Source organism: Myxine glutinosa, chromosome 4 (assembly GCF_964187855.1).
Source record: "Myxine glutinosa chromosome 4, kmMyxGlut1.1, whole genome shotgun sequence".
Lineage (NCBI taxonomy): Eukaryota > Metazoa > Chordata > Myxini > Myxiniformes > Myxinidae > Myxine > Myxine glutinosa.
The window spans coordinates 62307320-62330083 of record NC_136264.1 but is presented as its reverse complement, the minus strand read 5'-3'; the positions used below and the strand labels follow the sequence as shown (position 1 = coordinate 62330083).

Sequence of the window (22764 nt, the reverse complement as noted above, 5' to 3'; positions counted from 1 at the left end):
TACTAAGACGGTCAATATCCACTTTACTACTGTACCAGTCCATCCCTTAAACCAGTCAGTGAGCCACTGGTGGGGAGCTTCTCGATCCATTCGATCCTTTGTCAATCTATGTCCACTTTCCCTTAACCTTATAATAGCAGCACTGACCCCCTTCGATGGGTCAGTAATATACGTACATACAACACTTACCCTCAATTATCCCACATACACCCCCTCGTTCTGCCGGCAACATATCCAAAGCGACCCTCGTCCACCCTTGCGTTGCCCTGAGCAACGTCAGTGTCCGCCCTTTGGTGGCCGCGACATTTAATCACCGCAATAGCGCGGGGAAGCAAAATGCTTTGGAGTAGCCCTTCCACCAATGCGCCATTTTTTATCACCGAACCTGCGGATGTGAGGAAACCTCGCATTTTCCAAATTCCCTACAAGAATTCCCTACAAGGTTATTTCAGCCTCTGGCCCAATGGCTGTCCAATATCTACAATGGATCCCAATATCCCAATATAAATCCCAATATCCCAATATAAATCCCAATATCCCAATATAAATAGTTTCAACTCGACCTTCAACCAATTTTTACCGCCAACAAACCACCATTAACCCCCCCCCCCTGTTATTTATTTATTTTCGCAAATAAACAAATAATAAAAATAACCTGGTCTATTTATTGAAAATAAAAATAGTGAAAATAAATATTGAAAATAAAAATAGAATAATAAAAATAGAAAAATAAAAAAATAAAAATAATACAATAGGTCTCGTATGTCTTACCGTCTGGGCAATTTTTTTCACCCACTGTGACTCACTCAAAATAGATTCTCACTGTTTGAGTGCAGGTGTCCTGTTTTACTCTTTCCCCTGTTGGTGTGCACACACGTCACTAATGCACCCATCCAAACACCATTCTACCACACGCACCACAGAAGCCAATATCCACCACAATTTACCTATTCCCTCTACCTACTTTTAGGCTACCCTACCGGGTATTCGTGAAGGGGGTCCAACTTTCCCAACCACTTCCTTCACACCAGCCACTTCACGTTGTCCACCATACTCACTCCACATTTGTCCATAAACCTCTGAGACACACACAACCTGTCCAAAGTTTCACAGTGAGGTGGGGTGCAGATCAATGCTGAAATAACAAAGAGGGTTTTGTCTGAAATTCGTCTCATGAAAACCCATCCAAGAGTCCAGTGTAACAGACAGACAAACACATAGACACACAGAAGACCCCAGGGTCCCATCAAACTAACTTGTCCCCAGAACCACAAAACGAAACATGTAACTTACTCAAATAATCACTTACTCATAACTAATACTCATACTTACTAATACTAATACTAATTACTCATACTCACATAATTACTCATAATAACTCATAATTACTTACGTAATTACTCATACTAATACTTACTCAAAATAATGTAATCCAGCTACCCATACCGATTTCCCAAAAAACTCAAAAGTTTTGGAACGCACTGTAGCCACTCAACTCAAACATCACCTCTCTGCCAATAACCTGTATGAAACATTCCAATCCGGATACCGCCTTAACCACAGTACTGAAACTGCTCTCCTCAAAATCACCAATGACCTTCTCCTCTCCTCTGACGCCGGCAACCTCAACATTCTCATCCTCCTCGACCTCAGCGCCGCCTTTGACACCATCAATCACACCATCCTCCTCACCCTGCCTTGACCAGCTTGCGCCTATAAAAAACCAAATCAGTTTCTTTCACCCATTCTGCTCCCTGGTTTACCCATGAACTCCGCCTGATGAAAACTCGTGCTCGCCAACTTGAAAGACTCCGCAATAAAACAGGTCTCACAATTCACTCCCAAGCCTACAAGGATGCACTACAAAGATGCCCTCTTCCGCTCCGCCTGCTACTCTCAAATTATCCACTCTAGCTCCGGAAACCCAAAAGCACTCTTCTCTACATTCAACAAACTCCCCAGCCCCCTGAATACCACCACCCAGTCATTCACAGTAGACAACTGCATCTCCTTCCTTTCATTCTTCCAAAGCAAAATTGACAACATCTACAATAGCTTAATCACCACAACCCGCTCTATCCTGACAAACTGCATCACTGAAATAAAACCCTGGCTTTAAATCAACTTCCTCAAACTTAACTATGATAAATCTGAAATAATCCTCATTGGCCCAAAACGCTCACCAAATCCACCCATAACTTTGCCCTCAACATTGACGGTTTCCCAATATCCACCTCCCCTCACATCCGGAATCTTGGCATCACGGCCACCCTTATCTTCGACAAATACACTAAACAGATCACAAAGACAGCCTTCTTTCACCTGAAAAACATCGCCCGTCTCCGTCCATCCCTCTCCTCCACGGCTGCAGAAACCCTCATCCACGCCTTCATCACCTCCCGTCTGAACTACTGCAACAGCCTCCTCTTGTTCACCCTCAATAACCTGGCCCCATCCTACCTGACTGACCTCCTCTTCAGACATACTGTACTCAGCAATTCAAAGCATACTGTTCGGTCGGCACCGGAAATCTGTTTACAACGACAACAACAAATTTCAGAAATCAATATTCTTTTGTTCACTAATTACGTACACAATTTCAGTTTTAGCCAACAATATATTTCCTTTTTCCTGATTTAAGTCCCTGTCATGTCGTTAAATTAACACCCAGTAGATTGACTCAGCCTGTCGTCCTTCCAAGGTTAGCAAATTAACTCTGACCTCATTCCCATCCCAAATCATTCCCATGCGTATCTCAAACAAATGTCAAACAAACTTCAAAGGTCAAACTTCAAACGAAGAAAGGTGTGGTAACAAACGTCAAATTTGGGTAACAGGCGCTTTCATGAGGATGCTCGTTTTCATCTTACGAATACAAGTCCGGCCGACATCTTGCCTCTGCAAGAACTCCACATCCGGACAGATAAACGACCATTATTGAGGCTCCACATTGCAAAATGCTAACACCCTATGAATCAAATAACCGCCAACAATCCGCCCAGGAACTCCCGCCAAAACCCCACAGCCTTTCTTGGGAGGCGTGCTCTACCATGCAGCACCCTCTCTACCTGGTGCACACCTTTCGCACCTTTGCTCGCTCAGCACATTCCTTTAATTCAGCCCCACCTTTCACACGACCAAAAACCTCAACCTCCGACAACCAACTCGTACTCCGTGTCACTCTCACCTCCTTCCCTGTCTCTTCGCTCCGACGCATCTCCAAGATGCATTACGCACCCCATCCACACATCATTCGCCCCGCGTGAACCACATCACATACCGACAGTTGAAACCTCGACCGTTTTCATCCCTCGGATGAGCGTTCGACCCACATTATCTTCTCCAAACTGCCACGTCTCCAATATTTTCCCCCATCCGCCTGTGGGGCAGCTTGTCCCACATAATCTGCCCTCAGAACCACATGCATCTTAATAACTAAACCATACCACCATCGCTCGACCAAAGGTCTTTATCCGGCGCATCGATCAACGCAAATGCATTGATGCATCTTCTAGCTGCCATTCCGCATCACATCCGTACCGTGATCTTGCAACTGCCATTCCCTATTTCATCCGCTCAAGGCAACCTCATTTACCTCATTGAGAGACCTCATCCACACTGTACCTCATTTACTGTAGATAGGGTTTCCGGTTGGCACCGGAAATTCATTACTGTCCTGAAATCCTCCATTCGACCATGCCAATCGCCTCATTTTATATATTTCACGGTACTATCAACGTTTATTCAACATTCCCCTTATAAATACATCTTAAACAACGTATTCCTTATGACATTGCATGGCAGGAGTCACAGGCCCCCACTATACTGACATGCGCACTGCACACCGCATGAAACACACGAACGTCTGACGCGAACGTCCGACATCCAACAAAGTCGCAATGGCCCATGATGCATTTGGGCACACATCCTCCGAGCAACCTCATAGCAGGGTTCTCCCCCATACTCACGCATCTTTCTTGCGCCCTCTCTCCCGGTACATACTCCGTACCACTCACCACAGGTGTGCACTCTCCTGCACACGCAATCACACACTTCAATGTGCCCTCTCCAGATCAAAGGTGTGTATTTCGCACCTCTGACAGCATTCCACACCATGACATAATTTCACACCAGCAGAAATCCTTCTCATTACACGACTCATTGACTCCCATGTCTTGTCAAGCAATGTGCTGCTTCACAATGTGTGCTACATCCTTCGGATGGACGTTAAATGTGGTGTCCTGTCCGTTACATCGGTGTGACCAACATCCCAACAAACCAACTACAAACCTGCAGGTCGCTTCCCTCATGGTCATGTGACCAACAAGAGTCTTATAAAGAATTTCAAATTGAACAATGGACTCCATTTAACCAGGCGGAAACACCAAGAATCCACAACTTCAAGACCACAGCCAAGCGGCACCCGACCAATCCATCCAACAACAACTACAACAACTGCCCCAAACCGAGGGCCATCTGAGTCCCATCTGTGCATACAGCGCACACGTGACTCGTGGCTCGCTCGGCTCCAGCCCGAATGCACAATAACTCTATACCCAAACCTCCACGGAGCCGCACGGCAGGAACGACAGGCTCGTACCACACCGACAATAAAACCGCCAAACCATTCATTCACCTCTCGTCCCAAACAAATGAAAGTCCAGACTCACTTAAACGAACATCACCACCAGGACCCTCGGATAGACGCTAAAATCGACATTCCCGGCATGGATTCCCGCACCACAAGCAACCGATTTGCCGTTTTTGGTTCGGTGCGCACTTTCGTGCTTCCATACAAATTTTAATATTCCAATATACATTCATGCATTCATTCATATACCAGTGAGTCTCTCAGACGTCGCGCGAACACCGGATCGACTCCAACCATGCACCTCCAACTGAAACTCCCATGTCTCCCTATGCAACGGTTTTCAAATCATACCACGTGACTGACAAACCGGCTTGCATTTCATGCGTTTCCTTATATCCGACTTGCATTCATTCATATTACGTCTCACTCCATTCAAGGAAAAAGGGATTTTGGGAAGGGGTGAGTTGGGGTGAAAAAGGGTGGGGCAGGGGGGGTGTTGTGTTGCCTGGAGCCCCGGGACAGAGCTCAGGGCTTGGAGGGTAGGGGTTTGGTATCTACCTAACCCTACCACAGGTCTTGATTTTCAACGAGCGGCATCGGTCGCTCGTTGGCTCGCTTTCATTTCCTTAATCGCCTTAGTATCCTGCAATTAGTTTGCCTGCTTCCTCAGGCCATTGAGAGGCTCACCCGCCTTTTCTTTCTGAGAGGCTCGCCCGCCTTCACAGCTTTCTAACCTAACTCCTGAGAGGCTTGCCCGCCTACACAGCTCTCCTTGTGTTAACCGTATCTTACCTGTCCAGGTAACCGCCAGGTAACCTTACTCTTTATTCCCGAGAGGTCTCTCCCGCATACATGGGTTATAGCCGCCTAGTCTCACTCTTCCCTCCGTGTGCTAACCTAACCGTACCTTACTTTCCCGGCGTCCTACGCCCTTATGACGCTTCTAACCTTACTTACGATTCCGATTTATTCCCTATCCTCGGCGCCCTCTTGGGGAACTTCGCTTCCGTCCCGTAACGTTACCCTGACGGATCCATAAACAGTCAGTTGCTCCGGAGCCCCAAACGGCTCGTTCTTAAATTTTGTTCGAGGATCAGGCTCGAGCAGGGGACGGGGCAAACGGCACCTCTGCGACAGAGTGGGTTCCAATTTAGCCTAAAATCCCAGTCTATAACAAAATAAACCCAAAACTCACCTCATCCGGACCGATTAAAACCAGCTGGTTTTTTACCCACTCACTCGCGCCTGGAGCCGCGTCCCGAGTCTGCCTGAGCTAAGTCCCATCTGGGTCACCAATTGACGGGATCCGTTGCCTTAGGACTCGAGTCTGAGAGAAGGAACAACTGATATATTTATTGGATTCGTTATACACAAGCTTGTGGAAAGCAAAATGTCGAAATAGAAGCTCACAAAGACCAACGTTCCAACAAGATGCTCTGAAATAATTCGATCAAGCTTCACTTTATAAAGGGAATATTGGGGTGTGACTTTAGCTCACAAGACAAAGAGAAAGAGTGGGCTCATCGGTTACTTCATCCAAGGTCACTCTTGCGTGAGCTTTTGAGAAGATGGACAGTCAACATGTTGACGGCTTTCTCATAGAACCCTGTTTTTGGAAAGTACAAAGGAAGTGGATAGTCGTAAATATGCCAACCTGAAAGTGATTTGACACAGTCTTGTGGGAGGCTGGAGAGATACGGTTGGTCTTTCACAGAGTAAAGGATAATGCCATCACGGGGCCTGGGCTTTTACAAAACATATAACTCCTTATAAGGATATAACAAGTTTCCAAAGGACATGAAAGGAATAAAAGTATTAAAAGTATACAGAAAGCAATCAAAACAGAACATATACTTGTTTATCTATCTATAATTCCAGTAATCTCTGTCTGTCTGTACGTTTGTTTGTCTGTGACCGCTGTTTCTCGACAACCACGGGTCCGATATACTTTTAACTTGCCAGGTATATTGCTGGGGACCCGAGGATGTGCCTTTTCAAGGTTTCATATTAATCGGACAATTACTTACCGAGCTATGTCCAAAAAACGATTCAACCAATCAGAGAGCAGCGAACGATCGCGTGTGCCGGCGTTGCGAATGGACCAAACCATTCCATGTAAATAGAGGGGGGGGGGGGTTCTGTGGTCGTTGCGAATGGACGAAACCATTTCATGTAAATAGAGGGGGGGGATTGTCACTGTACTCGCAAGCCGTTCGCCGTTCGCTTTGGCGTTGCGAATGGACCAAACCATTTCATGTAAATAGAGGGGGGGGATATAATTTTAGATAGATATATAGTACGGGCATATATATAGTACGGGCATGCCCTAGTACTTGGTAATTGGTAAAACAGCAATAAAGCACAAAAGGGGAGGGGGATCTCAAGCCCCACATATATATATATATATCTATCTATATATATCTATCTATATATATCTATCTATATATATATATATATATATATATATATATATATATATATATATATATATATATATATATATATATATATATATATATATATATATATATATATATATATATCTATATATATATATATCTATATATATATATATCTATATATATATATATATATATATATATATATATATGTATCTATATATATATATATATATATATATATATATATATATATATATATATATATATATATATATATATATATATATATATATATATATATCTATATATATATATATATATATATATATATATATATATATATATATATATATATATATATATATATATATATATATATATATATACATACATATACAGTAATACCCCGGCCTATGTCATTAATTGGTTCCATAAGCCGTGACGTAATTCGGTTTTTGACGTAAACCGGGCGTAATGCCTTTAAAATGCCTTAAAATGAAGACAAACACCGTAAAACTAGAGTAAATAACTCGCGAAAGTATATAACTATCGCTAAACCTTCAAGAACACTAAAAACACATTTTAGTCATATTTTTTTGATGAGTAATGAACACAATTAATAAATGAATTTGTAAAGAATAATAAATAAAATTAATAAGATTATGTTATTCACCTTAAACATGGCGTCTCTTCTGAACACAAACACACATTTTAGCAGTTTTACCCGGCGGCGCTTTTTCAGTGACGTATGCGAGAATACGTTCCCTATCATGAATGATGGTCGATACCGTCGACCGTGGCAGCCCTAAGGCATAGACCTTATCGCGAATCGGTAAATATCAACAGAGGGTGCTCCACCGCAAAGCATGATGGGATCGAAAAGGGGGCAAATGTAAACACGAACCCAGAAGAGGAAACGTCTGTCTACGATCGATGCTGTGTTTACGGAAAGGAAGATGGCTAATGTGAAAGAAATTCAGCGTTTTTTGGCATTAAAATCCAGCGATTTAAAGAAATATTTGAGGGAAAGGGGGGTTCCCATTGGAGAAGAGAAACAACCTGCTTATGCAAGAACAGTTCCTGAATGTTGAAACCTCAATCGGCCATACAAATATCGCCGGGCTGGAACTTGTCTACAATGTTCGTCATCTTTACAATTTTTTTGTCCGACGTGTTTCCTCCTGTAGGTTTGGAAATGTATGAAATTGTTCCGCTAGGTGTAATACCAACAAGGCACTTGAGAGTCGGTCTTGACTTATATTGGCTGTACACGTGCGAACAAAACTTGGGAGACGGTGCTTTGTCCTAATCCAAAGCGAAATGCGAGGTCCTCCTCGCGAAGATTAAGCTGAAGCTTCATGAGTGTCATGACTCATGACTCATGAGTAGTTGATCCTCTAAAGATTGAGATCGCTTAACTCCGGGTTTTGTAGTATTGTTTATTTGCTAGGCCTTGTCTTCCATTGATAATTTCCCCTTATAATAATGAATGTTCTGTGCATGAGGGGATACTTCTGCTAATAACCAATTAAACAGGTCATAACTAGGTAAACCTGTATAAAGTTTCACAAGTTCATCACAGTTTGCGATGTCCGAAACAGTAAGCTTCTTGTTACATACTGCAATGGCGGCTTTCAGTTTTGCGACGGTGTCCTTGGCTTGCAAATACTTGGCTCATGAGCTGATCACAGTTCACAGTTAATTTGTTGTAGTAAAAAAGTCCTAAAGGTAGTTTAAAGTGGTAAGGATCACGTCGTGTGTCAATGTAAACAAGCAGTCTGTCAAAGTGACAGCGACCGCCGGCGGCGCTATTGCCCCTTGCCGATCCCATGACGCATTGCGGTTCCGATTCGCAATAAGGTCTATGCGCTATCACCGACACTTTTTCACCTTTTTCATACCTTTTAATCAGATTTAACTTATCTTCCATCGTAACCACATTACGCTTGGAAACATGAGCACTATCCTTCTTAGGACCCATGGCTAACACAGACACAGTAAAGGAATACTGTACGTCACCTCTGTTTTGAATGACAACCAGCAGCTACGCGCGTATGTACAGTATACTGTACGTACATTTTTTTATATTTTAATGTGCTTTTTATTGTATTTTAAATTGTTTTTTTAGCTTCTTTTATTGTTAATTTATGTACTATTTTATTTATTTTAAATATATTTTTAAGGAAAAATTAATTTTTTTCACGTCCGTAGGAGTGACGTAAAGTCACACATAATGACGTTCGCTGAACTGAAATTTACTCTCGAAGAGTGGCGTAAATTCGGATTTGACGTAGGCCGAAATGGCGTAAAACGGGGTATGACTGTATATATATATATATATATATATATATATATATATATATATATATATATATATATATATATATATATATGTGTGTGTGTGTGTGTATATATATATATTTTTTCAGTCAATATGCGACTTCAGACCATCAGTGGGGAACTGCCAGTAAGGTGTCCCATTCAGCTATTGCTGCACCTTACTGGGAGCGATAAGCACCGCCTGCCACACAGTAACATTATCTCTGGTATCCACTCACTATATGGAGTCAACCTGGATGCGGTTGGACGTCATGACGTTCGCTCATTAGGTTGGAGCACCAAATTACAGATACCAATTAGTTACTCCCAACCGCAGGGGTGGGGTTATGTCAATTAGTTAGGGATTAATGGTAAATCCCCTGTATGTAATGGCCTCTGTTATTTTTCCTCTGTTCCTTATGACTCATGCAGCACACAAACATGGTAAGAAATCGCCCATTTATGACACTAAATAAAAACCAACCAGAAGCAGGACATTGAACACTACCGCTGATAACACCGACCTGGTGAGCACACAGGCACAGACAGGGCCATGAGGCCACGCCCCGAAGAACAGTGATTGGTCCAGGATTGGTTCGAGCAAGAACTGCTAAGATGGGACTATGGGATTGGAGGAGCAGGACGGATGACGTCAGAGCCACGAGTATAAAAGAACGCTCTGTCCGACATTTTCTCGCTCTTCTTCTTTGTCGCTCGAGTCCTGGCTTTGACAACGAACGGTCATGTCCCGACATTGCTCTTCTTCGTCTTCTCATGGCTGGCTTGCATCTTCTGGCTTTTGTATTAGTGTTGGTGAACGAGATTGTGAGGATGAGCACGGCGAGAGCGACCGGGCGGCGCGGCCTGTTTGCTTTGCGCACGAAGCCAGGAGTGAGCGGACCGCGTGGCGAGGCCTAGTTCCCGCCCATGGGCAGTACAGCCTGCGGTTTCGCATGCAAGGACGTAGATGCCTATGACGATCTTTGACGATTCCTGACGAGGTTCAAGAGCAACTCGGAGCTAAGTGCCCACAATAAATAACACGTTTATTTTCGTTCTTTTATATTTCCCTTTGTTTGTAATCGAGTCTGTGGGGGGACGTCCCGTTTAGGAATCATAGTTTTTTTTTATCGTTCATTATTTTGTTCCCGGCATTTTGTTAACAAAGCCAGGTATTTTTGGACAGTAAATTCTGTGTCTGTTTGAGTTAATTAATCATCACAGGTGTGAAGACGTCGGGTGGAAGCCGTCCAGGTAAGTTTGTTATCCTCCTTTCCCTTACGTGTAAAGAATACTGTCATTTTTGGATTGAACACCTTGGAGTAAAGCTCGTTGGGTCATCCATGTCACCCTGCGGTGTTCACCACAGGGTAGTCACATGACAATATATATGTATAATATATATCACATGTATAATATATATATATATATATATATATATATATATATGTATATATATACATATACAGTATAGTGCATTCAGAAAGTATTCAGACCCCTTCACTTTTTTCACATTTTGTTGTGTTGCAGCCTCATGCTGAAATCGTTTAAATTCATTTTTTCCCTCATCAATCTACACTCAATACCCCATAAAGACAAAGAAAAAACAGGATTTTAGAAAGTTTTGCAAATTTATTAAAAAGAAAAAACTGAAATATCACATTGACATAAGTATTCAGACTCTTTGCTATGACACTTGAAATTCAGCTCAGGTGCCTCCCATTTCTCTTGATCATCTTTGAGATGTTTCTACACCTTGATTGGAGTCCACCTGTGGTAAATTCAATTGATTGGACATGATTTGGAAAGGCACACACCTGTCTATATAAGGTCCCACAGCTGACAATGTATATCAGAGCAAAAACCAAGCCAGGAGGTCGAAGGAACTGCCTGCAGAGCTCAGACACAGGATTGTGTCGAGGCACAGATCTGGGGAAGCCTACAAAAAAATTTCTGCTGCATTGAAGGTTCCCAAGAGCACAGTGGCCTCCATAATTCTTAAATGGAAGAAGTTTGGAACAACCAGGACTCTTCCTAGAGCCGGCCGCCCAGCCAAACTGAGCAATCGGGGGAGAAGGGCCTTGGTAATAGAGGCGACCAAGAATCCGATGGTCACTTTGGCTGAGCTCCAGAGATCCTGTGTGGAGATAGGAGAAACTTCCAGAAGGACAACCATCATTGCAACACTCCACCGATCTGGGCTTTATGGCAGAGTGGCCAGACGGAAGCCTCTCCTCAGTGAAAGACCCACCGAATCTTGTTTCTCGCAGTCTCAGAGTCCTTTAGGTGCTTTTTTGCAAACTCCAAGCGGGCTTTCATGCAGTGCGTCATTATGGATGTTAAATTCAGATACTGTCACAAGTGTATGCAAAACTCACAGTTACCGACTTGGCTTCACCCTTGTTGGGGCTTCATCAGGGCAATGCAGTGAGCCTTCCATACACTTTTGACTCTGAAAACCTTTCGGTTATATATCAGTCGTTGGTGTTTCGTCCGTTTCGTCGTGAGAAAAAAAAATTTGTATATATATATATATACATGTACTGTATATGTGTATATCTGTATATATGATCATCCGATCAAGATGAAATCAGCATAGTGATGAGGTCATAACGTGGGTGAACAGCACACTTTGCATTGCCATGAGACCCATTGTTTATGTGCTATATCATTCGTATTGTAAGAGGTCGAGTGAAAATATTACGAAGCAAATGACAAATAAATGAATGAAGTTATTTTTCATTGTACTGCAGTTGTATTGTGATGTTTTGTATTATTCAGATAACAATGAATGTAACACCAAGTCGCTCTGTAACAATGGAGGAAAGTGCAGCAACACATTGGGCAGCTATGAATGCAAATGTGCATCTGGGTGGAAAGGAAAGCATTGTGATGAAGGTAAGATTTGTTATAATTTCCATAATAATAAAAATAATCTGTATTTTATCGAGATACATATCGCATTTTGAATATTGCCAGAAGTCAGAATCACAAATTTCAGTCATTTATATCTGTGGAATAAATTGATGAGATATCTTTGTTTTCTATTTTTTTCAAGGCCATAATAATTCATGAATAAGACATGTTACATCAATGAATCACAAATTAACTGTTTACATCAGTTTTTAAAAGGTGGATTTTACCTGAGAATATGCATTATGTATTGTCTTGCGGGGTCTCTTAATAAATCGTTTTTATCCCCTGCCAGATGTGAATGAGTGCAAGTCAAGCCCTTGTGAGAATAATGGAAACTGTAAAAACACTGATGGGTCATTTGAATGCACGTGCATTGAAGGATACACGGGCAAGCGTTGTGATATAGGTGAGTTCACACAAGTGCATGCAGACCCACCAGAACCCTCCTTATGTTGTATGTTTTGCCAAACACACTTTTTCTTCAACTAAAAATTTAAACAACAAGACAATGTTAAAATTTATAATAAGCAATTAATTTGAACAAAATTACAGAATTGATTCATACATCTTGGTCATTTAATACATTCAACTGTCACAAGAAAACAAACATGAGAGGGGATAAATGGGCCCAGATGCAGATGTATGAAATTACATGAAATTATTATGAAAGGAAAATTATTGAAGAAATCTTTTATTTTGTGGGGAAATACACCTGTACCTTGGATGTCTGAAACAAGTCATTTAAATCGGAACCATAACGTGACCTTGTTTTTTCCAAGTATTTTCCATGAATATAAAATAATTCAAAAATTATCCAAGAACAATCTTTTATATCCCAATATTATCAATAAATGTGCTATTATATTAATTTTATAAAAGCTCATGAAATAAATTGTTTTGTAAATTGTGAAATGAAACAGCATGGCTTTAAAGGCAGCATTTAGCATCCCTACTAAACCATGTAGCCATTTCAGTGTTAACCACAAACTGGCATCACGTGAAGACAAGATCAGGCAGGACAAACAAATAATCCTCTTTTCCTGAAAACCGTTGACGTGCCATCTGGGTTTATTTATTAAAACAATACAAATATTGCATTTCTCCAGGAACTGGTTTTGCATCCAACTACCTAACAATGATTGTTGTACACCGCTCCTATCCTATTACTTCTTCAGGTGCCTCATTATGTCATCGCCAGGCACTGAAGGGGGCCCGGCGATGACGCACTGAAAAGGAGTACTCAGTTTTCACGCCGTTTGTTACCCTCAACATAGAGGGTATTGCATTTGAGTCTGTTTGTTTGCTTGTTTTTTTACTTGCCGGAAAAGATTCCGGCAAGTATGTTGATCGCTTGGTTTGTCTGTTTGTCTGTCTATTCATTCGCAGTACTACGTCTACGCCGTTGCACGTAAATCGCCAACCTTCACACACATATTTTTCTTGCCCTGGAATAGACTGTGCCAAAACTCTCTCGGCCCAAGGCCTCCATTATGACGTCATAATTTGATAATTCGACAAGTACAAAACTTCATCCTATCAAGATGCAATTTCTTGAGCGCCACGTCGGTATAAACTGGTGGAGAAAAAAAAATTAATGATGATGTCATCGGTCACGTGGTTCGGCCGCCATCTTGGAAAAACTGAAAAAATTTTGCACCTCTATATCTCCGAAAGTGCTGAATAGAAAAAATTGAGTCATGGCTCATTGTAAAGAACTCTCCATGGGGAATAAAATATGTTATTGATGATGTCATAGGTGCCTCCATTATGACGTCATAATTCGACAAGTACAAAACGTCATCCAATCAAGATGCAATTTCTTGAGTGCCATGTTGGCATAGACTGGTGGAGAAAAAAAATAATGATGATGTCATCGGTCACGTGGTTCGGCCGCCATCTTTGAAAAACTGAAAAACTTTGCACCTCTATATCTCCGAAAGTGCTGAATAGAAAAAATTGAGACATGGCTCATTGTAAAGAACTCTCCATGGGGGAATAAAATATGTTAATGATGATGTCATAGGTGCCTCCATTATGATGTCATAATTCGACAAGTACAAAACTTCATCCGATCAAGATGAAATTTCTTGAGCATCATCAAGGAATAAATTAGTTTAGAAAACAAATAATGATGACGTCATCTGTCACGTGGTTTGGCCGCCATATTTGTCAAAAATGGCCGATAAAAAAGTACATTCCTGCAAATCCTCGTTCTCTGACCGATTTTTCATTTTTTTGGTCTGTCTGTTTGTTTGTCTGCACAGAACGTGAGTATGATTTGCTCTGCAACCGTTGGTCCGATTGGGAATAAATGTTCACCATAGGAGCGCCTCCTCCTGCAGAATTTTGTAATGATAATTATGATGTTGTATGTCACGTGGTATGGGTGCCATTTTGGATAAACTGAAAAACGTTGCACCTCTAATCTCTGAGACCGCTCCGTGGAAAAAGTTGAAACATGGCTCATTGGCAAGTACCCCCCATGAGGAACAACACATGTTCATCATGATGTCATCGGTTCCTTCATTATGACATCATAATTAGATGAGTAGAACGCCCCAATACGATCAGTTTGAAATTTCTTGATCATGATGTACACAAAAATTGTATGGGAGAAATTAAATTGATGATGTCATTGGTTACGTGGTTCGGCAGCCATATTGGATTGAATATAAATCTACGTTGTCAATAAACCAAACAAACACAGCAGCTAATAAGCACCATACAAAATACACTGACATCATCTTTCACGTGGTTCGGCTGCCATCTCAGAAAAATCGTAAAAAATTGCACCTCAATATCTCCAAAAGCGCTGCATAGAAAAAATTGAGACATGGCCAATTGTAAAGAACTCTCCATGTGGAATAACATATATTAATGATGATGCCATAGGTGCCTCAATTATGACGTCATAATTTGACAAATACAAAACTTCATCTGATCAAGATGAAATTTGTTGAGCATCATCTGGGGATAAATTGGTGGAGAAAAAAAAATGCTGACGTCATCGGTCACGTAATTCGGCCGCCATATTTGCTTTAATGCAAAAGCCTTAAAAACTGCCAAAAACACATACTGGCGAGAGTCTGCAATCTCTGATTGCTCTTTCTTGTTTTCTTTCCTGTTTTTTTTTGTTTGTTACTCCCACAAGGGAGTAATGCATTCGATCGTGTCCATCCATGTGTGTGTGTGTGTGTGTGTGTGTGTGTGTGTGTGTGTGTGTGTGTGTGTGTGTGTGTTTGTGTGTTTGTGTGTAAAAAAGAGAGAGAATTGTGAGGAACAGAAATGAAAAAACGAGATGTGTGTGTGTGTGTGTGTGTATGTGTGTTCGTATGTTCGTGTGTTTGTGAACAAGATATCTGGAAAGTTCTGAACGGATTTGGATGAAAGTTGGTGGGATGATTGCCCTTGGGATAAGGAAGAATTGATTAGTTTTTGGTGAAGCTCAGGATATTAATCCGGATCCAGGAATTTTATTTGGGAATTTTTTGGGGAATTTTTTTTTTTCTGTTTTAGTGCATTAAAGCTTTTATTCTTATTCTTAAATGATGTTTTTCTCCTCTAATTCCGAGATATATCAAAATAAATTCTCTGACAGGGCCTACTTTCTTTTTCATTTATTGTTTTGGGGAGATAGGATGTAAAACAAAACGTATTATTCCAACTTGACCCACGGCGGGAGTATGCGCTCTACTGAGTGGCGTTCTAGTTTGTTCGTCCGGGCGAGATCTCAGCCATCCTATGAGCTAGGAAGCTGAAATATGGGCACAGTAGTGAGCACATGCTTTGGCAAAACAGTATTTTTTACTATTTGATTCATCAATTGATATACAGTCACGTGAAAAAGTAAGTACACCCCATGTAAAGTTTTGACTTTTTAAAACATATTTCAACATACAGCTATTTGATCTTCATTTCAACAATATTGATAGATAAAGGTGATATAATATAACAAATATCATGAAACATTTACATTTTGTAGTCCATTTTATAATTTAAATAAACATAAATGCAAATTTCGCATGTGGAAAAAGAAAGTACACCCCATGAAATGTTTTTTTATCTTTTTAACATATGTGGACATATCAATATTTTATCTTCATTACTCCCACCAGGGAGTAATGCATTCAATCGTGTCCGTCCGTGTGTGTGTGTGTGGGTGTGCGTATGTGTGTCCGTGTGTTTGTGAACAAGATATCTGGAAAAGTTCTGAACGGTTTTGATGAAAGTTTGTTGGGACGATTGCCCTTGGGATAAGGAAGAATTGATTAGTTTTTGGTGCAGCTCAGGATGTTATTCCAGATCCAGGAATTTTCTGAAGGATTTTTTTTACCATTGGAAGATAGGGCTCTTTTTTTTTTTAACATTATATTCTGTATATTCTATATTTAACATTGTGATATGAAAATAGTTTTCATATTTGTTGTAAATGTAGTTTAAACTCGTGGTTATGCGTTAGAGCGGTGTATTTTTTAGAAGCGTCGTCTTCAATGTTCATTTTTTTTTTTTCTAATAAAGACATATTCTGTCATTTTAAAACCACCAAAGCGTGTATTAGGTTTTGCCCGTTTCATAAAATGTATTGTTTGATACGTATAATGCTTTAAAACTGTTTTTTGTTTGTTTGTTTTTACCTCAGAAGAGATATCAACATTTACCTCAGCGAATGTCAATCGCTGTGTCAGTATTTGATGAACTTATAAAGACTTCGGTGACTTATACGTGTGACCAGCATGTGCACGGGATTCTTCCCAGAAGAATGAGTGTCGCATTAGCTTGTACGACTGAAAATGAGCGAGTTTGGTTTTGACGTTTGGGCCAGTTTTACATGTTGTATCCCTAAGGAATGACACGAACGTTTTTGCCTGGCTTACAATATTTTATTTGAAGCCGCACATGCCTCAAAATACACTCACTTATATAGAATTGAATGCTGAATCCGAAAATATAAGTGAAATTGCCTTGTTTTTTTAACATTATCTTCTATATAGTCTATAGTCTATATATATATATATATATATATATATATATATATATATTGTTACAGACGTGGCTTGGATGTTATTTACCGAGCGGTTTTATGGTATGACCACGTCTGCACAAATTACCCGATTGTACTCGAACGTTGACGAAGCCGCGCCACGCTGGCTCAATAAGAAAAAGAAGACACCCGGCTGGATTACAATAACACAATACGACACCAGGGGTTCAGTTCTCAAGACCTCCGGAGGAGGTTATATTAAGGCGGAAGGTTAGATTACAACTACAAGAGGGACAGCATAGAAAGACAAGCACTTAGACACAATCTTATATTATTCCCAACAGACGACAGATAAACGGGACAAAGCTGACTCACACGGGGATTGATGGAAAGGACAGGCGGGTAGCGATGGCTCCAGGTGCACCTGGGCTCAAAGGTCAGAATCGACTCGGTCCGGTCCAGAGATGCGGGGAGGTCGCAGCGCTCGGATGGCGTCTTGTCTGCTCAAGCTGGGGGCGCATCTGACTCAGCGCTCGCAGGTGGCTTTCCTTCTCCAAGCTGGGTGCGCATCTGACTCAGCGCTCGCAGGTGGCTTTCCTTCTCCAAGCTGGGTGCGCATCTCGCATCTCATCCGGCGCGGGGCCGCGTATATCCGGCGGGGAGTGACACGCCCTCGGCTCGTTAGCTCCGCCTCGTGGAATCGGCACGTTGCTTCTCATTGGGTGCGTGCGGGGGGTTTACCAGGCTCCGCCCTTGACGAGGAGCTGACAAGGAGCCCCTTCGTGGTAACCCCGTGGAGCGCATGGTCTGGAGCTAATCGAGCCGGTGTGAGGACGCATCCTCCCCCGCTCCGCCGCCATCTCCTCTGTTGTTGTTGTAATTGTTGGGGAAGAAGATGGAAGGAGGTATGGGAAAGGTCCTAAACTCACTACTGATGCCATATAATCACATTCTGGTGCAACGAAGAGTCATAATTAATGGAGACGAGGCCTTAACTGACATAGAATAAGAATAACTAGGAAGATGTCCGAAAGTTGTCTACGTGTGGTGCGGTGGACCTGGGCACGACATTTAATGGGGGAATAAGGGGAAGGTCGGCTCTACTGATTGTTATTTACATGCAATGGGACTAGGGAATGGGGGATTGGGGAAAGTTGGGGAGTATTGGAGAAAATAGGGGAATATTTACAAGCGGATATGGAGGCCAAATTCCATATTCGCAACATTGCACCCTTCTCTACCCTCGGGGCGTCCCGACCCGATAAATCTTTACCTACTTTAGTGTGGCACGCAATGTAGTTCCCTCTACTATTAACTCTACCCTGAGTGCGACAGTTTTACAGATATTCACAAATGAGTAAATATGTCCCCCTGCGACGTTGCACCCTTCTCCTCACAGAAACACACCCACAGGATAACCGAATCCGGAAAGAATTCTCAAACTAAACATACAGCCGGTAGGGAGCATTATTTACAAGATTACGCTGATATCTACACTACGATCCAGGACCTGTTTTTGGAGGAACACATGCAGATGTTATGCATAGAGAGAGCGCGCTTGCCAGCATCGATACACCAACCCACGAGTGCTCTGTGGCCGACGGCCTTTAATAACGTGCAGAGCACCCTTCCCGAGCATCAAAAGCACCACCCCACCACCAATCAGTGCAGTCACCATTGTTCATTGGAATAAAAATAAATTCGACAACCCCTAACCCTGCAGGTGTCTCTTGCTCTTCTTGTGGTGCACTTGGTGGTGTTAACTATTAGTGGTTCACCTGTATGGCATAGGTGCCACGTTGACCCATAGGTCCATCCCCGGGTGGTGCTTGGCCGCAAACGAACTGCGGTCCATTGTGGGTGGCCACAAACATTGCGGTCCATATGGTGTATCGATCCCGGCAGCAAACAGCGAAAGTGCAGGCCCACAACTGCGCAGCCAGCACCTCTCTCTCCTCTCTCTCTACCCCAAAGCCAGATCCTCGGAGGTGGGAGACAAAAGAAGAAACAAGTGAGTAAGGTGGTAAGGGCGCAAAAGTGCACGCAATACAAGATGATGCACACTGGGGGCACATGGGAACCAGGTGAGACAGGTACGTTCCTATCGTACGCCCCCCCCCCACCAGGTAACCTACATGGCCCCTCCCTTACCCCTTACTGTATCCACAAAACACAACACTACCCATAAACATCTACTTTACAAATCAACAAACATCCCTACTGTCTTCCCCGTTCCTCCCATATACCAAATTCGTCTTCTCTCCCTCCTAACCAATCAAATTTGCCATTTTCAACTCTCATCAAAATTTGCCATCTCCAACTCAACATCAAAATTTGCCATCACCAATTCATCATCAGTCCCTCCTAGGGAGGGAGAGATGGAATCACCCCAATGTCTCATCCACGTCGTGATGCGTCTCACAAATCCAACAGCAATTCTCATCTCCTGCAACAAACAAAGAAAACACAGGTGTGGAGTCATCATCATCACCACAGGCAAGTGGCTGCGTATGGTGCGACAGGTTCATCAATCCTAACTATTTCCTAAATGACTTTAACAACTTTACACTACCCGGGGTCTCTCTCCGGCCAAACCATTGGCCCTCTTACACTATGGGTTCTAAAAACCAATTCCCATTGGCCAAACTGTGGTGCTTTTCAATTTGGGGTCTCACTCCCCCGATTCATCTCCCGGTGCCCTCGCACAATTTCTGGGCTGTGGCGTGTACCTCTCCCAGCGGGTCTACCCACCTGCACACCTCCACCACTGCAGTTGCCTCCGAGCTTACCTGCTCCTTACCCTAACCTAACTACCTGGGGAAGGCCCTCTGGCACTCTCCCCACTCGGTGCCCTCTCTGGCACTGGGCTACCCGGGTCCGTCCTCCGGATCCTCGGGCCCCATCCACAACTCTACCGGCTCCCAGAGCCCACCTGCGGCCTCAACTGGCCGACATCCTCACAGTGGTGGAGTGCCCAACCAACTACACACACTAACAGGCTACACGCCCAGCCATTTCCACAACACTAATGCACCCATTCACAACACCATTCTGCAACCGCACCACAAATGCCAATATCCAACCACAATTTACCTGTACCCTCTACCTAACACTTACACTACCCGCCCCGGGTACTCGTGAAAGGGGTCTACTCTTCCCCCATCCACACCTTCGCACCATGCACACCACTCCGTACCACTTACTCCAACTCTCTCCACACACCTGTACTTGCACACCTGTGCTCTCACACCTGGTGCCACCGGCACCCTTCTCTCCCCAAGCGCATTCGCGCTGATCCACACACTCACTACTCACACACTGCTCCACACACCTGTCCAGTTGCACACCTGTGCAATCACACCTGTTCAATCCTCACACACACGCGGCATCATCTCAGCTAACTACTCCCTTCTGAAACTTGCGCTTCCCAGTCGTCCCTTTAAACTATTGCGCTCCCTCGTCATTATCATCCATACTAATCTACCTGCGTCCCCACTACAGGTATCAGTCACTAACTAAACTTAACGTTACCTAATGTCATCTTCTAGGGCCCTATTGATATAACCTAACCCACCCGGGCTAGTTTTCACTGCCATACACCCCATAAACTATTGCTCCTTTGCCCCCCCACATGGGAAGGATGGTGGATTTGCCATCCCACCACATCGGGGGTCTCTCACTACCAATTTTGCACATCAAATTTCAATAAATCAAAAATTTGCCAATCACTGCCCATCATCTGCCAATCACTACTGCCAATCCCTTGCCAATCATCAAATTTTGTTTTTCTCTAATTTTGGGTCCAAAACACTAACCTCATCACCCAGTCTACTCACTAATACCTCTCGGTGCGCCAATTCCTGTCCAAAGCCCGGCTTCGTAAAGCCAAGCAATGGATGCTGGTTGTTTTGTGCCAGCGGCTGGATGCGTCCCGCATTCGGTGCAGGGACGGAGGCTTACCCGGGCCGAGATCCCATGCACCACTTCGGCGTGGAGCCATCCAATGTCCCGATCTCGACCTGCCGGCACGTCTCAATAGAAAGTGGTCGCCATGACGACCCTTCCTATCGAGCTGCCCGCTCCGCCTTGTGGAGCCCGGACGCGGCCGCTCCACGCGAGGCCCAGCGTGGATCGCGCACGGCGGTCCTTTCGAACCCGCCGTGGCTCGGATCTCCGCTGGTTCTCGCGGCACGCGAAGCCCGGCACGCACCGAGGGCCCGATCCGGCTAAAAGTCGACCTAACCTTTAACCCGGTTACCGTCGACGCTTCACTTGCAGGCTTACATGCATACGCTACCTCTTTCTTGCTCATACATGCAGCCGTTCCCATTCTCCTCGTACCTTTTCTTTCACACCTCGGTACACTCACTCCGCTCACCGACTTGGTCACACACCTGACCACCGAACACTTTGGCACACATTCGTTGCTCGCACACCTCACCAATACACCGCTTCGCGCCCCCTCCTCGGTCACCTCCTCTGTGACAATCACAGGTGTGCCCTCATTCGCACACCCAACCATGTGCCTCACCACCAACTCCAGCGTGCATTCCCACTCACGCTCTACCATTCCAGGTGTGCATCCTTCCATCCCAGGTGTACATCCTCGCTCACCTGTCACAACCAGCTCACTCTCCTTGTCACTCTCACTACTCTCACCTCCACTCTCGGTCGCGCACTCACCCTTACTCTTGACAGCATGCGCTTTCCCCATGCACCCGTCCGTTACACACCTTTCTCGCGCGTCCTCCCGCGCACACTTCTTCGTTACTTCCTCCGTAACACTCACCACAGGCATGCATTCTCCCTTACTCTTGACAGCATGCGCTTTCCCCATGCACCCGTCCGTTACACACCTTTCTCGCGCATCCTCCCGCGCACACTTTTTCGTTACTTCCTCCGTAACACTCACCACAGGCATGCATTCTCCCTTACTCTTGACAGCATGCGCTTTCCCCATGCACCCGTCCGTTACACACCTTTCTCGCGCGTCCTCCCGCGCACACTTTTTCGTTACTTCCTCCGTAACACTCACCACACCGCGCTTCCCTGTGCTCCCTCGCACACGCGCTCCGACCGGCTCACTCCTGACGGCACACTCACTCCTTGGCACGCACGTTTTCCTCACACACCCCAGAGTCGGACTTTCTTGCACACCTCCATTTTCGCACACCAGACCTGTCGCACACTTCACCAACGGCCTCTCACGAACACCCGGGTCTATCTCGACCCCCAAGCCTCTTAAATCACCTGGCGCATCATACGCACGACCATATTGGTCACCACTTACACCGGGTCCTCTTTCTCTTCGCTTCTCCTCCATCACCTGCGAATCCCTCATCCGGTTAATGAGCACATCATCACGATCCAAACACAGACTTTGGACCAATTCTTTTATCTCCTCTTTTATCTCTTTCTTATCCCCTCTCCGTCGCTTCTTAATTTCGCTCATCCCTTCTTCCACTTCTTCTAATTTGTGCTTCACCTCTTTTATTCCCCGGTACGTCTCCTCAAGCTCGTCCTCCAAGGCTACCTTGACCGTTTCCATGTGCGTC

General features: G+C 43.7%; 1 protein-coding gene across 1 annotated transcript in view; it reads left to right on the top strand.

The window, feature by feature from the left end:
- Window positions 1–22764, top strand: part of LOC137425859 (uncharacterized) — a 245516-nt gene that overhangs the window by 27772 nt on the left and 194980 nt on the right. Inside the window, exons 6-7 of the mRNA XM_078775229.1 lie at window positions 12094–12210; window positions 12521–12634. Of these exons, the coding sequence (XP_078631355.1) occupies window positions 12094–12210; window positions 12521–12634 (231 nt within the window). The remainder of the gene's footprint in view (window positions 1–12093; window positions 12211–12520; window positions 12635–22764) is intronic.